This window comes from Enhydra lutris, unplaced genomic scaffold (assembly GCF_002288905.1).
Source record: "Enhydra lutris kenyoni isolate GAN:26980312 unplaced genomic scaffold, ASM228890v2 scaffoldscaffold12, whole genome shotgun sequence".
In the NCBI taxonomy this organism is placed as follows: Eukaryota; Metazoa; Chordata; class Mammalia; order Carnivora; family Mustelidae; genus Enhydra; species Enhydra lutris.
In genome coordinates, this window is record NW_019154096.1 from 26,971,742 (window position 1) to 26,989,318 (window position 17,577).

A 17,577-nucleotide genomic window follows, 5' to 3' on the forward strand; every position below is an offset into this window, starting at 1 on the left:
GTTACAATTTTTCCATTACTAATTAGATAACACAGACAATATTCCTTTTGGTCTTAATCACAGGAATCCCAAATCTAAGTTGTACATTCAGAGTAATGTTTCAACATTTCTTCTAATATGTGATTTTTTTATAGTATCACTGGAATGCCTTTTTTTCTTTTCTTTTTTAAGTAGGCTCCACACCCCACAACACCGGGCTTAAACTTACAATCCCAAGATCAAGATCTGAGCTGAGATCAAGAATTGGGCACTTAACCAACAGAGTCACCCATGTGTCCCTGGACTGTTTTGAGTATGGAGCAACATTCTCACACTGCATGATTATATTTCTAATATATTAATAAAGAAATCACGTTCAAGTAAATAGCCCATCATTTTGGAGGTTTTGGAGATTACAAAACTTCTAAAGGAAAATGCAAGTGATATAATTTGTACTACCTTCTTCTTCTAACCCAACATAAGTGAAAATTGAATTTTACAATTAGCTAATATAAAAACTGTGTGATTTTTTCCAAAGGCAAAAAATAATTCAGGACTCTAAGTGCCAGTTACAGCGAGCCAACTTTCAATAATTCTTCTGTAAGTGCTTGATGGTAAACAAAGAAAGGCCAATCATCTAGCCTGGGAATTTATCCTGGCCATTTGGTTCTTAGTGGGATAATTATACAATCATACTATAGATCTGTCCTTTTCAGTTACCTCAATCTGAGAAACACTGTTCAATCTAACAGAGGATAATGTTGTTGTTAAATGTGATTCCAATTTAAAAAAAATATCTGAAATATTCAAAGGTATTTGTATTTACCCCATACTGTAAAATATTAATGTTTTAATATCGTATTTGTTCCTTATGTACATGGGTAAATTAAGTCTTAAGCATAAGAAAATGTCGTATTATAGGAAATCTATGTATCAGAGTTAAGAAAATGAAGACCACTTCTAAAAATAACCTACCAGAATCAAAGAAGCTTTTTCTACCATACTAGTTGTTTATTTGCATATCCCTTAATATTACTTTAACCGGACTTTATGAGCTCAGATAACTAAACTATCTTTTCAGAGCATGTAACTCAATATTTACTTTTCCAAAACTAAAATTCCGTTTTTCTGCTTTAGCCAAAATTATCAGCATCTCCATTAGTAAGCTGTAGTACATTTTTAGGGTTTTTTGTCTGTTTTTGTTTTTTTTTAAAGATTTTATTTATTTATTTGACAGAGATCACAAGTAGGCAGAGAGGCAGGCAGAGAGAGAGGAGGAAGCAGGCTCCCCGCTGAGCAGAGAGCCTGATGCGGGGCTCGATCCCAGGACCCTGGGATCATGACCTGAGCCGAAGGCAGAGGCTTTAACCCACTGAGCCACTCAGGCGCCCTTTGTCTGTTTGTTTTTTAATAAAGGAAAGGACAGAGATGACTTACCAAAAGTTCAGAGATAGTCAATGAAGTAATTAAACAGTAATGGATTTCTACACATACTTTACCCAAATAAAATTCTATCTGCTAGGATGCTGGAACATATTTTTCCTTCCACGGAAGATGATGCAATCACTTGGAAATTTCTCAAAATACAGATATTTGAAATTCCCTTCTGGCCCATTCAAAATATAGATGTTCCCACAGCAAAAGGAACTACATTAACTGACATCAGTACATATAAATTTTTCTGTTTTACATTTGGGATGCCTTTTTCAGAGATATAATGTCTGAAGAAAACCTAAAACACTCGTTTATTTCACTTGTAGGAATCTTCAAAATTCCAATTCCAGTAATGGGTAGAAAATGTCTTGGCATAGCCAATAAATTTCCAAAACAGCAAAAACTTACTTGTTAAAATATGAAATGTTTAGGATATTTTATGGACCAAATTCCTTCTTTAACAGTTAAGACCTCTCTCTCAACATACATATTTTATTTTTAAGAGACTTGCTGAACGATCTTCCTTAGGAGTAAATATGAGTGTGCTGTGGAATTCCACTGTTACTAGGTTTTCTGGAACACAAACACACACACACTGCATACTTTGCTGAGATTGGGTGAATTTATTCTGGTGTTAGTCTTTTAATGCTTCTAATGCTGGTGGCTAAAAGCCTTCTATTGACATTTATAGTATAAAGTATGGTTGTATCTTTCTAAAAAGTCCAGTAAAATTGCTTCTCAGAGTTATAAAATTAGGATATTTTAAAAATAAGCTTAAAATGTTTAGAAATATTTAGTTCTTGAGGAAAAAAGTCCGCAGATCACCTTTCCAAGAGTAATTTATTTTGCCTTATTGGTAAGAGTCCAATGACTCTGTGGGCTGGATATTTCTTCAAAAGGCCCATTGTATATATAAAAAATTTCCAAGAAAGACTTCCAAAGAAAGAACTAAGTTCATGAAATTTTCTTTTATGTGCTTCCTAAAAGCAACCAAATGTGAAGAATTTAGAAACAAGTCATGTGACAGTAAAAGCGCCTAAAACCATGTAGTAATGTTGGTAAAATATATAATGGCTTATCTTTAAAAAACTAAAGGGTTAATTTTTTAAGACATGAATAAGATTCTGTAATAGAGTGGAAAATTAGCTGAAGTTTAACTTGAAATTTAGAGTTAACTACAATGCACAGAAGCATTATAAATCTTGTATCAAAATATTATTCAAATTAATTTCTACAAATTCTTAAGTCTCCCTGAAATCAAAATCGTATGATAGAAGTTAGGTTTTCTTCATGTCTTCTAGTTTGCTGGGGCAGGTAGCATGGACCACACAGTTAGGAAACCAGGATATATGTGTGGGCATGCTGAAGGTTATTACCATATGAAGGACATATAGCTTTGCCAAAGAGAGTAAGGAAACAAAGCGTTCTGTACAGCCTTCAAAGTACTTTTGCTATGACTTACAGCAATAATATTCAAAATTTTTTTTGTTTCAGTGACTCCTAAAATAGTTGTTAAATCTATGTATTTTCTGTACATTTTTTTAGTTGACAACTAAATTTTTCATCAAATAGTTTCAAAGAATTTAATTATGGCATACTGAAATAGTGGTAATTTCTAAAAAATGATCTTTTTAAAATGTATCCAGTGGAATCTAACTACCACAATGATTTGATGGCCACTATGATCCACTTGAACAAAAATACATGAATGAAGTTTTTTTTAGTACTTGGGCAATTTCATATCATTCTTTTTCTTCCCCCTTGAACTGCATTTTCATTCCATTCTTAGAATAGTGGCTCATGGGTGGAGAGGTGAAGTCTCTGGGGGTGGTGGTGGGAATTTTGCCTACGAGGGAACATTTGTCAATGTCTGGAGACATTTTTGATGGTCGCAACTGGGATGAAGGGCGTTACTGTCATCTACTGGGCGCCAGCGATGCTGCTAAACGTCATACAAAGCTATGACAACCCCTAACAACAAAGAATTATCTGATCCAAAATGTCAATAGTGCTGAGGTTGAGAAGCCCTGTCCTACAGAAATATATTCTATGCCTGAAAGTCTTTTATTACATTATACTTGTCTACAACAAAAATACTTTTGTAAATTGGTAAAAATATAAATTCCTCTAACATAAAGATCTAATTGTTAAAAATAATGTCTTCTGGAATGAATTATTACAATTATCATTAGCACAGATTAGTCTAAATAATGTGATTAAACTATCATTACCCAACATAAAAAGTGAAAATGTATTAAGAGGTTTCTGATGAAATGGAAGGAGCTTATTTTGTTATTTTCAATACCCTCATTTTTAGGAGAGCTAAGAAATCTCCATTACATAAATAAGTAGATGGAAAAGGAGTTCTGTTGAAATAATGTCACTTACTCTGTGGGCTTCTAAGTTATATACATGAATTACACAGTAATCTGTTAAAAATTATTTCAGTGATCAGTTAATAACTTAAGTACATTCTCTTTAAACATTGTTAAAAGCAAAGAATGTGAAACCAATTGGCTTAAAAAGGATTTGTAATGGAATCCTTCAAGGCATGCACTTTCTAAATACCTACAGCTATTCTGGTGACCCAGAGATTTTTAAACATTTGCTTTACCGTAGAAGCCAAATTAGGCCTTGTTTCTATGAAGGTTCTTTGGGAACTTCTCTTACTTCAATATGGGAACACAACTTCACTTTTCAGGTGGGGTCTGGGGAGTCTCGGCAGGCATTTTGACATCTAGTAAGTTACTTCTGGAAAATATTTGTTAACTGCCCCGTAACCGTGTCTGTTTTTTAGTCTATAATGAAAATTCAGGCATGGTTGTCATGCCTAAAGCCTAGGTCTTAGAAACCACACCAGGGTTTTATGAAAATTAGATTCTCAAGAAAGAAAATGGTTCAAATAGGACTAAAATTCTCTCCATTACTCCCTTACCTCTTAGATACTCTGTACTGTGCTGTGGTCAATTTTCCAGTCTCAGGGTCATGTACTGTAGCTCGGCTCAGCTACAAAAAAAGAGAAAGGACAAGGACTTACTCACGTAGCAGGCAATTTTGGGCTTTTGTTTGTTTTGTTTTGCCAAGCCACAGGTGATTGGAAGAGTTCAGATTGGTCTGGATGGTAGGTAATGGTTTCAAATCAGCAAAAACATTTAGACAGGTGGCAATAAGAAAAGCCACTTCCAAATTAAGAGAATGGGTTGACATATTTTTGTTGTAGATTTATTGTCCTTTCACTTTTTTTAAAAAAATCATTTGAAGCTGTATGTAAATGATTTATAGCACTGGGTTTCACAGGAGCTTTCTCAGATCTAGAAGTTTAATGTCCTTTAAGTACTTTGACAAAAGAATAGTTAATAGTCGCTTTACTTTTTAAAACTCTCAGAGATAAAACTTTTAAGTCTCTTTGGTGAAGTAAAAGGCAAATAAGTTCTTGAGTAATAGTAGTTGGAAGACTGAGATCAGAAGCATAACTCTGTGCTTTCCATTGCCAACTTTCTAGTCAGCAAGTTTTTTAAAATAAGTCCAACAGGAGGAATACAGATTACTCCAAATGACAATGGTATTTCACAAGATGAATGAACAAATGCCAATATGAATCACTATAAAGAATGATGTGAATTCACTGCAGCATTTATGACTGTGAGAGAACTATATAAACAAAGACTACTTCCAGATTAATCCAAGCTGCTGTTTTTTCTTTTCCTTTTTCTTTTTTTTTTCCCCTCCTTTTGGCAAGAAAAAGGAAAAAGAAAATAAGTATCAAGCCATTTCCTGGAGATTTGATTCCTGACCTGAAGAGAAATGCAAAGCATATTAATTCCCTAAAAACAACAGAACAATTAAAAATTTAAAAAAAGAACTTCTAGTTAAAGGGAAAGACCTGTGAAACACAAAGCAGTTTATCCATGCGTATACAAATAGGCGGTGACTTGAGCTGGAGACTGAAAATGACCTACTTCCCTTAAATGAAAATTCCTGTAGGATGTACAAAACACTCATTAGAGGGCAAAATATGCAACATACACATCTCTTACCTTTTGCTAATTCTGTAATGTACCGTCTCCAAGTCTCCTGTTATTGGGTTTGAAATGGTGGCTCGCCTCAGCTGTGAAGCCAACCATCAAAATAGTTGCATTACAAAACAAAACAAAAATTGAATCACATTTATCCAGTCAGAATTCTGGGATTTTTACAAAGGAGGATGAAAAGAGAAAATAATTCCACAGACTTCCAGTCACCTTGTGTTGAGCCTTGAGAGACAGTTAGTGTCTTAGCTTTTCGGGTTTTTTTTGTTTTTTTAAATTTTGTTTTTGCTTTGCATGAATGGAGGGTACACAAACAAAAGAGATTAGAAATTAAATTTCTTTCAGTGGTTGGAAGATGGGACTGTGAGGAAAGAAATTTCTAAAATTTGAAGTCTACAGTTATAAGAATGGCTATTTGTAGTTAATGATCCATTTCCAACTTTTGATTTTAATTTTTTTAGTGATGGAACTGTTTATAAAGGTTAATGTTGTCCTAAATTTGTTTCAAGGTCCATCTTTTCTTCCTTCAACATACCTGTTCATGTATTTCACATATTCAGTGAAATAATCTTGGACTTAGCAGAGGCAGATGAACTCACAAATGTACAGAAATAGTAGGAAAGAGTGGACAGTGAAGATGATGACTTCAAACCAAAAAAAAAAAAAAAAAAAAAAGATGATCCTGAGATTAACAAGAGTATATAATTTTTACTGGCATTGAGTTTTTTGGTTAAAATAATCCAAATAAGGCATCCCTTTGAAGACTGAGGCCTCTGAATCCAGAGATGTAAGATTTGCCCTCTAAAACTGAAATGAATTCTTAAAAAATATTCTACCAAGGTATTTTGTTTTACTGGGTTTACTGACCACAAAGAATGGATTAAAACAGAAACTGAAAAGATACTGACAGAATATGATATGATATAAGTAGTGCTCTGTTTGAAAGATTTATAAGAAGTCCCTTGGACAGTATCTATACATATTATACCAGTCTTTTTCACTTAAAATGTAATCTTTGGTTAAAAAAAAAAAAGTACCAATTTGGAATAGTAAAACTTAACAGCAACAAAAATTCTGACCTTAAGTTTACTTTGAGTACAGATACCCAGATAATTAAATTTTTGTAATAAGGATTAGCAAACTACGGCCCATGTGCCAAATTCAGCCTGCTGCCAGTTTTTGGAAATAAAGTTTTATTGAAATATAGCCACATTCATTTATATATTTTCTATGGCTGTTTTCACACTACAACATAGACTTTAGTTGTGATAGATGGTATGGCCAGCAAAGCATAAAATATATTTACTATTTGCACCTTTACAGAAAAAACTTGTCAACTCCTATATAATGAGAGCATAGATGTGCCTAATGTTTATTTAACAATCTCTTTACAAAAGTGACAGCAGTCTGTATTACTAACAATGAGATCAAATAGGTTTTAAGAACAAGTTAATAGGGAAAAAAGGCAAGAGCATAAAGGGTAGTCTTTCTCAAATTCTCATAAAAGAAGAACTTCTATGCTAAACACTAAGTTTATGGAATTGCATTTACATTAAATTGATATCCTTAATGAATCACTAAATTCTACCTTTGAAACTAATAATATACTATATGTTAAGTTGAATTTAAATAAAAAAATTTTTTTAAAAATTGTTTTCCTCAAGAAAAATGATAGGAGTTAAATTCAGAAAACTATGATGTCCTCATTTCAAATTAGCATGATGCTTGTGCAATTGTATCTTTCCAGGAATACTGTGCCCAAAGGGAAATAAAAATACTTCAAGTATTCTTTCAGATAAAAATATAGAAGATAAAAGAAAGTTGGTCTATGATTAGCCTATGAGACTAAAGTGTTTGAAAATACATACAAAACTTTTTCAGGAAGATGCTGAAACATCTGTGAATAAAAATCAGTGTGAATAAAAATTTCATAATTAAGTGCTTAAAACCCAGCTGCAGGGTATGTTATCTGTATTAATAACAAACTGAAGAAAAACTAGTATAAATAGAGCTTATTTACAACTCTACTATGTTGTGACAACATATCTAAAACTATCTGTGGTGTTAATGCCATATTAATTATCATTTTTATAATCTTGCAAAGGCAAAACTGATACACAGAGTAAACCGAGGAAAAAAAGAGAAAAAAATTATTTACCCTTGGTTTTGCTAGATCTTTGACAATTTCAATTTCTGCATCAGAAATAATATCATGGAAGCGAATAATACGGGGCTTGTCCCACTCATCCTCCTGTTTAGCTGGAGCCAGAATGAATTTAGGATTCCGGTTTCCATCATGGTAACGGCAAAAGAGTTTTTTCTGTCTCCGAGGAGTCTAAACATAAAGTTAAGAAAACGATAAAACATATTAGAGTAATAATAGTTTTAATGCTTGCTCCTATGCAAAAAAGAAACAATAATCATGCATGTGGATACATAGAGCATTGATGGAAGAACATATAAAACACAGTACTTTGCAAGTATTTTGCATCAAATAGGACATCAAGATTTTTAAAGTTTTGGGGCACCTGGGTGGCTTAGTGGGTTAAAGCCTTTGCCTTTGGCTCAGGTCCTGATCTCAGGGGCTCTCTGCTTATCGAGGAGCCTGCTTCCTCCTCTCTCTCTGCCTGCCTCTCTGCCTATTTGTGATCTCTCTGTCAAGTAAATAACTAAATTAAATCTTTAAAAAAGGCGCCCCTTTTTTTAAGTTTTTTTTTTTTAAGATTTTTTTTTTTAAATTTATTTATTTGACAGAGAGAGAGAGAGAGAGATCACAAGTAGGCAGAGAGGAGGAAGCAGGTTCCCTGCTGAGCAGAGAGCCCGATGCGGGCCTTGATCCCAGGACCCTGAGATCATGACCTGAGCCGAAGGCAGAGGCTTTAACCCACTGAGCCACCCAGGCGCCCGCCTTTTTTTAAGTTTTATTAATGATTATTTTCTGGGAGAGAATGCTAGGCCTTGAATAAGAAAAAAGGGTTTCACTTTTAACCTGTGTCTCATCAAAATAAAGTTCAGGTGTCTAAATATGAATAATGAAATATTTTATGAAAATATGAAAGGAATGACCTGCACTGCTCCAAACTTCCCAAAGTAACTAAGAAGCACCCAGAAAAAAAGTTCTTAAAAGGAAAAACAAAACAAAACCTCACCAGGTTTTCCTAAATACCTCCCTGTTAATGCTTGCAGCATAAATAAATTGTTAGTTTTAAAAAACAAAGATGAAAATTAGTAATTCTGAAAAAGAGAAAATAACTTATTAAGGAAGGTAGATGCTTTTATTGATGAGTATTAAAAATAGAGTTGGGGCACCTGGGTGGCTCAGTGGGTTAAGCCTCTGCCTTCGGCTCAGGTCATGATCTCGGGGCTCTCTGCTCAACGGGAGCCTGCTTCCCCCCACCCGCCTGCCTCTCTATCTACTTGTATTCTCTCTCCCTCTCTGTCAAATAAATAAAATCTTAAAAAAAAAAAAGTCATTGATAAATAAATGTTCCTTTCAATGTATATTAACTAAATAAATTATCCACTGCTGATTCTTCTCTTGATTAAACAAGTATATCATATATGAAGTAAAAATAATACTAGTTTCAGGTTTTTTTTGAAGATTTTATTTGTTTATTTGACAGTAAGAGAGCACAAGCAGGAGGAGCACCAGAGGGAGAAGGAGAAGCAGGCTCCATTCCAGTATCCTGGGATCGAGCCCCACATCAGTCTCTCTGCTCAGGGGGGAGCCTGCTTCCCCGTCTCTCTCTCCCTGCCTCTCTGCCTATTTGTGATCTCTGTCTGTCGAAGAAATAAATAAAATCTTTAAAAAAAAAAAAAGAGTTATTAAAGGTAATAAAGTATCTGCTTACTACTGGAAATTTGAACACTAACCAGATGTATGGTATTATGGAAATACGGTGCTCTTTTTTTTTAGGTGTGACAATGGTTTTTCGGTTATTTTTTGAGTCTTTATCTTCAATAGATATGTAATAAAGTATTTAGGTGTGAACTTAAAAAAAAAAAGTTTCGTGAATCTATTATAGAGTTTTATTATCCTTGTATTTATTCATTAGCACTCAAAGCAAAAGTAAGCATGTTCTTCCATGAGTCCATAAACTTAGTTCTCAAGTGTCAACATAGATATGATCTATGCATTTGCTGTTAGAGATTAAGTTGTCAATGATAAGTCCTCAAATATCAAGAAGTCACCAATACCAAAAGGTACAGCCCAGCTTGAGTTTATGAGTAGCAGAGAAAAACTTGAAACACTATTCAAATGTTTATATTTAAAAGTACTTCCGGGGCACCTGGGTGGCTCAGTGGGTTAAGGCCTCTGCCTTCGGCCTGGGTCGTGATCCCAGGGTCCTGGGATGGGGCCCCGCATCAGGCTCACTGCTCAGGGGGGAGCCTGCTTCCCTTCCTCTCTCTCTGCCTGCCTCTCTGCCTACTTGTGATCTCTGTCTGTTAAATCAAAAAATAATTTCAAAAAAAAACTAAAAAAAAAAAAGTACTTCAAAAATTCACTAATTCCTTCTACATATGCCTGCATTCAACTGAAAACTAGTACCACATGATATACCTTAAAAAAGGGTTCCATGCATGATCAGTTAATGTCGGGAAGCAATGTATAACATATCCATAATGTACATTATCATAAAAAGTCTCTGAAAAGCCCTGAGGGTGAACAAAAACCTAAGTTCTCCAGACTTGACTTTTTTGTTTATGGCCTTTTATCTATTAACACCCTGAAGCACTAGTACTCTTGAGTTATAAATACATAAATATAGATATACAATAAATAAAGGGATATTTATAGACACATTTGAATATTTAAAAAAATAAATGTTAAAGTCAAAATCTGCTGAAACTCTTTCTGCATTTTAAGTATTTTTTAAATAGATTAGCACATTTCACTAAGCAATCCTGTTAAGGTCAAATAGGAGCAAAACCACAAAACATTATTGCATAGAGGAGTTCTTTGTTTTATAGGACAGGTTAAGATGGTGTATTATTTCTGCTTAAGACTGCAGAAGTGTTGGGGCACCTGGGTGGCTCAGTGGGTTAAAGCCGCTGCCTTCGGCTCCGGTCATGATCCCAGGGTCCTGGGATCGAGCCCCCAGTCGGGCTCTCTACTCAGCAGGGAGCCTGCTTCCCTTCCTCTCTCTCGCTGCCTGCCTCTCTGACTACTTGTGATCTCTGTCTGTCAAATAAATAAATAAAATCTTTAAAAAAAAAATAAATAAAAAGACTGCAGAAGTATCTTTTGCAGTAAAATATAAGAAAAAAACCTTATCATGTCCCTTAAATTATCTGATCCTCCATCTTATAAAAATAAGCCTCTTTTGTACTATGCAAAGAGTTATATCACCAAAAATAAATAAAATAGCATAATGATTCAAAAGCTTTATCCTAAAGCTATTTTACTAATAGTTGGAGCACATTAAGTGTGACACCCACAATAAACATACTGCAATACTTTAAGTAGTTAATTCTAATATTTATCACATAGGCTTAAGTAAAAAAGAACTCTGATTCTCTCTAGAAATATGTACAAACACACACACATTCACACATACACACAATTAGCTTTTCCACTTTACCATTTTGATACCCTCCCCACGGCACAGCATTTCGTACTTCTGTCTCTCTGGCAGATAATCCACAGCAGCCCCTTTTTTCTTCGGTGTGGTTTTCTGATCAGATTGGTCATCTGAAGCAGATTTATTGACATCTTTTTCTTTAGCCATTATATATTCAAAGTATTTTAAGTTACCATTAGCTCTCTGGTGTTCAGGATCTATTGGGTAAGGAAGAAAGCATGACCATAGTTAAGTTTACAGTCTTTCAAGCATCAGAATACAGTAATATAAAAATAGAGGACCATATAATTTACCTTCCAAACAAGGATACTTATGAGAGTGAAAGGAGGCATTAATAAAAATTATTATACCAAGGGTGTCTGGGCGGCTCAGTCAGTTAAGTAACCAACACTTAGTTTCAGGTCAGGTTTGATCTGGGCTGTGGAATGAGCCCTGCTTCCAGCTCCACACTCAGCACAAAGCCTGCTTGAGATTCTTTCTATTGTCACCCCTACCCTGCTCGCACATGCACTCTCTCAAATAGCTAAACAAAAATCTTTTTTAAAAAATTATTGTACCAAAATAGGTTAAAACCAGTACTGCCCCAAGTAAATCACACACAGTCACCCTATATAAAAAGAGTTCTGGAGAAGGAATCAGCCATTTATTTCAAAGTATCAAATATTCTAGAACTTATTAATCAGCCAAATGAATTATGATCAATTTGATGCCAAATGAATTCTAAAATAGTACTCATTCTCTTTATTTTAAGCAATGGAAAAGATTTTTCTGAGACTGAAATGTAATCATGGGGAAGAGAGTGTATACAGTTCAAAAGCAACATTCACCTCAGATACATCATAAATGCAGAACAGAGCCTACTTCTGAGGGCTAAGAGAATTTCAGTTCCAAAATTCTAAGTGAGATGGAAAAAAGAGAAATTGAAGTTATAATTTTCAAATAGGCCAGAATCCACTAACTGCCTCTGAATTGCTAGTCATCATTTTAAGCTATCTTTTAGTAGGGGAAAAGAGAACTATCCACCCATCCCAGAGGGGGGGTAAAAAAAAAAAATCCAAACCAACACACACACACACAGAGAACAATACACAGAAACTTCACTTGTGATATTAACAGAAGTGTTTAAGATATCCAGCCTTAGATTTGTAAAATACTTGTCTTTAAGAAACTACTCAAAATGTATGCTGTAATATACAATATGATCTTAATTTTGTAAGAGAAAAAGAAAAGTGAGTATGTGCAGGAAAGGGAATATATACTATAAGGAAACAAAATTTGTGGGTATCTTCCAGTGATTGGCTTATGGAACTCTTCCATATCTTTTCTATTTTTAAAAATTTCCTATTATGACTCTTTAAGTCAGGAAGGAAAAAATCACTACAAAACACTGAAAAAAGAGTATTTGAACTAATATCTTAATTTATTAATTCACTCAACCAAGAAATAACCTGTCAGAGAAGTTCATTTTCAGATGACGATGACCAATCCTTTTAAACAATTGGCCTCTTCTAACATACACATATTAACCTATTCAGAAAAATATTAATTAGTAAAAAGTTTTAAAGCTTCATTTTAAACCAAGGCCACCTGAACTTATTAGCATTCAACTCTACCCCCAGAGATTCTGATTTAGTAGGTCTGGGGTGAAGATCAAGGAATTTTTCATTTCTAATATGCATCCAAGTAATTCTGATGCACGTGGTCTCTGGATCATACTTAAGAGAAACAAGTTCAAAATACTAGTGACCAATTCCTCATAGGATACCGCATTATCTAACATTTGAATATGACAAATATATTTTCAGTCTATTTACTTCAAATCACTATTTTTACATATGAAATGCAATTAAAAATAGTCTTCAAAGGAAACTGGTTAATATTTAATATGACAACATGGTAAATAAGCATTTTTGACTGAGCTAGTTAGGTCAGGTATAATTTTGAAGTTCCTAAAGAGTATACCGCAGAGAAACACAGCCACTGTGTTAGCTAAGAAAAATGAGTTGCCATTTATTTAGTAGATAAATGGAGGCTAAAATTTGTCTAACAGATAGACTCTTGACTTAAACAAATAAAAGGTACCCAAGTGGATATTACTCAGTCATAAAAAAGAATGAAAACTCTGCAATGACATGTATGGAGCTAGAGAGTATAATGCTAAGTGAAGTTAAGTCAGAGAAAGACAAATACCGTATGATTCACTCACATGTGGAATTTAAGAAACAAAACAGATGAACATAAGGGGAGAAAAAAGAGGCAAAACAAGAAGCAGACTCTTAACTACAGAGAACAAACTGATGGTTGCAGAAGGGGAGATGATGGAGGATGGGTCAGATAGGTGATAGGTATTGAGGAGGGCACTTGTGGTGAGCACCAGGTGTTGTGTGTAGGTGATGAATCACTAAATTCTACACCTGAAACTAATATTGCACTGTGTGCTAACTGGAATTTAAATAAAGACTTGAAAAAAAAAAAAAGTACCAAAGTTATATGACAAATTATGTATCAGAATTATATATATTCATTACATATATAAGACAACATAGTCATATATCAGAATTATATATATATCTTGTCATATAGCTTGACACTTATATATAAGTTGCATATGATAATCATTATATGTAAGTTTAGGCCAAATTAACATACCTAGTTCAAGAAGCTTCTTTGTGAGCAAAAGTGCCTTATCTAGGTCTCCTTGCTGGTATACTGCATAGCTCAAATAATCTAGAACAGAGACTTTATCAATGGTAGAAACCTCGCCTTCATCCAGCTGCCTCAGTGCTTGTTCCATCCACAGTTCTGTATGGTAATAATCAGCTTCTGTATAGGCCACTTTGCCCAACTCAAAACAGTCTTCAACTGTTAGAAAAGATTTGTGTTTTACTCCTAAGGAAAGAAAATAAAGAGAACTTTAAAAATATTTATTTAGGACTATACAGCTTTCAAAGTGCTATCTCACTTTCGTTTGAACTTTGTAACAATCTTCTGAGGTAGGAAAAACAAGAATCATCCTAAATTTATGAACAAAGGAACAATCTACAAGGTAATGAAACATGGTAAGAATCACACTAATGGGGTCGTGGACCTAGAAAACCCAAGACTTCAATTATCAGCCATCATGCCAAAATGAAACATCAATTAAGTTGAAGCATGCAATTTTCTAGCACAGCAGGAATCACCACAGGACAAATACCTTACTCCTAACCAATAATCTGGACAAAAAAATGAATGGACAGGAAGAAAGATGGACCTGTAAATTGGTTCCTTCTCTTTTCCCTTCCCTCCAACAGCATTAATAATATGTAATTTACATACCATAAAGTTCACTCATTCAAACAACACAATAGTTTTTAGTATATTCAGAGTAGTGCAACCAACATCGCAATCTAATTTTAGAACACTTTCATCACCCCAAAAAGAAACCCTGTAACCATTAGCAGTCACTACCCATTATCTCCCGCTTTGTCCCAGCCCTAGACAACCACTTATCTACTTTTTGTATCTATAGATTTGCCTATTTTGGTTATTTCATATAAGTGGAATCATTTAACATAGGGTCTTTTGCGACTGCTTTTCAATTCAACATGTTTTCAAGGTTCATTCATGGTGTAGCATCTTTTTTATTGCCAAATAATAGTCCACTGTATGGAGAGACTGTATTTTGATGGACACTCAAGCTGTTTCTAGTTTTTTGGTTTTTGTGAATAATGCTACTATGTACATTCATATAAAAGTTTCTGAGTGGACATTTGTTTTCATTACCCTTATAGGCAGTACTGGAATTGCTGGGTCCTATGGCAACTCTATGCTTAACACATTTTCAGGACTGCCAAACTGTTCTCCAAAGTACTAATAACATTTTACAATCCCACCAGCAATGTATGAAGGTTCCAATTTCTCCACATCCTAATACTTGTTGTCCATTTGTTTTTATTATAGCCATTCTGTTGGGTATAAAGTAGTATTTCATTATGGTTTTAATTTGTATTTCTCTAATGATGATGATGAGCATCTTTTTGTGTGTTTATTGTCCATTTGTATATCATCTTTGGGAAAATGTCTACTCAAATCCTTTGCCCATTTAAAAATTTGATTCTTAGGGGGCGCCTGAGTGGCTCAGTGGGTTGGGCCTCTGCCTTCGGCTCAGATCATGATCTTAAGGTCCTGGGATCGAGCCCCGCATCGGGCTCTCTGCTCAGCAGGGAGCCTGCTTCCCCCTCTCTCTGCCTGCCTGTCTGCCTACTTGTGATCTCTTTCTGTCAAATAAATAAAATATTAAAAATTTGAATCCTTTTATTATTTTTAGAGTTCTTTATATATTCTGGGTACAGGTCTCTGATCAGAATTATGATTTTAACCTAGTCTCTCTCACTGTATGGGTTATCTTTTCACTTTCTTGATGGTATACTTTAACGTACAGAAGTTTTAATTTGGTGAAGTCTAACTTAATTAATCCTTAATTAGTTATGCTTTTGGTGTTGGTATGTCAACTGGTTTGTGAAGTAAAACTTCTGTCTTAAGAAAAGGAGATAGGGGCACCTGGGGAGCTCAGTCAGTAGAGCATGCAATTATTGATCTCAGGGTCAGGAATTCAAACCCCATGTTGGGTGTGGAGCCTACTTTTTGAAAAAACTAGTTAAAAGATATTTGACAGTTCACATGAAATAAAACAAAAAATTTAAAAGTGGGAAATAGCCTAACTGTTAAAGAAATATGAAATTATAACAACCTTGAAGAAAAATATTTTTAGGGACGCCTGGGTGGCTCAGTGGGTTAAGCCGCTGCCTTCGGCTCAGGTCATGATCCTAGGGTCCTGGGATCGAGTCCCGTATCGGGCTCCTTGCTCAGCAGGGAGCCTGCCTCTCTCTCCGCCTCTGCCTGCCTCTCTGCCTGCTTGTGTGCTTTCTCTCTCTCTCTTTCTGACAAATAAATAAATAAAATCTTTAAAAAAAAAATATTTTTAAACAGTCTACATTTACTGAAGCCTTACTATGTGCCAGGCATTTGTCACTCATTTAACTCTCAAAGAAATCCAGATAAAGAGCTAAGATAGAGGTTAACTACTGTGCACAAGGTCACACAGCAAAGAGCCAGAATTGCAATCTGCACACTATGACTCCAGAAGTTTGTGTCATATTATACCATAAAATGGCAAAATTTAATAGGGGAGGGAGGCATAAACTGGTAACTTTACTCTTAAGACATCCCACAATATAAAACTAGAGTAATAATTTCATGCCTATGAATTAATACTATTTTCCAATTATTTTCTTGAGTTTAGTACTAGGGATTGGGGAAGAAACACCTTGTATAAACAATTTTTGTAGCTGAACCAACTACTATAGCTAAAAACTATAATAAACAAAAAGCAAGGAAAGGTATAGGCCAATATATCAACATAATGGAACAGCATTTTTCACTAAGAAAGATAATTTTTTTTAAGATTTTATTTATTTATTTGACAGAGATCACAAGTAGGCAGAGAAGCAGGCAGAGAGAGAGAGGAGGAAGCAGGCTCCCTGCTGAGCAGAGAGCCTGATGAGGGGCTCAATCCCAGGACCCTGAGATCATGACCTGAGCCGAAGGCAGAGGCCTTAACCCACTGAGCCACCCAGGCGCCCCAAGAAAGATAATCTTTTAAAAATTTTTAATTATTTATTTGAGAGAGAGCACGAGTGAAGGGGAGGAGCAGAGGGAGAGGAGAAGCAGACACCCCACTGAGAAGGAAACCCGATGACAACATGGGGCTCAATCCCAGGACCCTGAGATCACTACCTGAGCCAAAGGCAGATGCTTAACAAACTGAGCCACCCAGACGACTAAGAAAGATAATTTCAAATGCCATACAGGAAAGCCAGAAAGCTCTAGACAGAAATATGTCAAAATGTTAAATTGAAAGCAAAAGCAACATTTATACTTGGCCAAATGCACCCTTAGCTCAAGTTTTGCAACATTCCCACAAAGAATCTGAAGAAGTATACACAATCCAAAACTATAAAAGACAAGATGAAAAGAGCCACTATGAGTAAAAGCAGCAAAACTATTTTAAAACAGTATTAGACATCCCCAAGTTCTTCAGATACTGGTGTTGTGAGATTAAGAATACAAAATAACTATGATTAAAATGTTTAAAGAAATTAAAAAAAAAAATAAAAAAAAAAAACATAAAAGACAAGGTAAAAAAAAAAGTAAAAAAAAAAAAAAAAAAAAAAAAGAGGGAATAATAAACCTAAAGAGAGAGCTGAATAAATTACCATGGGACAAACTACCCAGGAGGTAGCAGAGGAGAGATAAAAATGAAAGTGCTGGGCACCTGGGTGGCTTGGTTGGTTAAGCGACTGCCTTTGGCTCAGGTCATGATCCTGGAGTCCCAGGATCGGGTCGCGCATTGGGCTCCCAGCTCCATGGGGAGTCCGCTTCTCCCTCTGACCTTCTCCCTTCTCATGCTCTTTCACTCTCTCTCAAATAAATAAATAAAATCTTAAAAAAAGAAAGAAAGAAAGGAAGGAAGGAAGGAAGGAAGGAAGGAAGGAAGGAAGGAAGGAAGGAAG

General features: G+C 35.0%; 1 protein-coding gene across 3 annotated transcripts in view; it reads right to left on the reverse strand.

Moving 5' to 3' along the window:
* LOC111145255 (prolyl 4-hydroxylase subunit alpha 1) overlaps positions 1-17,577 on the reverse strand; it is a 79,088-nt gene that overhangs the window by 32,096 nt on the left and 29,415 nt on the right. For 2 of the 3 annotated variants that reach the window (XM_022500049.1, XM_022500050.1), the window contains 4 exons: positions 13,673-13,912; positions 11,024-11,220; positions 7,600-7,776; positions 4,349-4,419 (listed from right to left, as the gene is read on the reverse strand). In XM_022500049.1, coding sequence (XP_022355757.1) covers positions 4,349-4,419; positions 7,600-7,776; positions 11,024-11,220; positions 13,673-13,912 — 685 coding nt within the window. Of the gene's footprint in view, positions 1-4,348; positions 4,420-5,450; positions 5,522-7,599; positions 7,777-11,023; positions 11,221-13,672; positions 13,913-17,577 lie in introns of all 3 variants that reach the window. The other variant, XM_022500051.1, reaches the window with a different exon arrangement.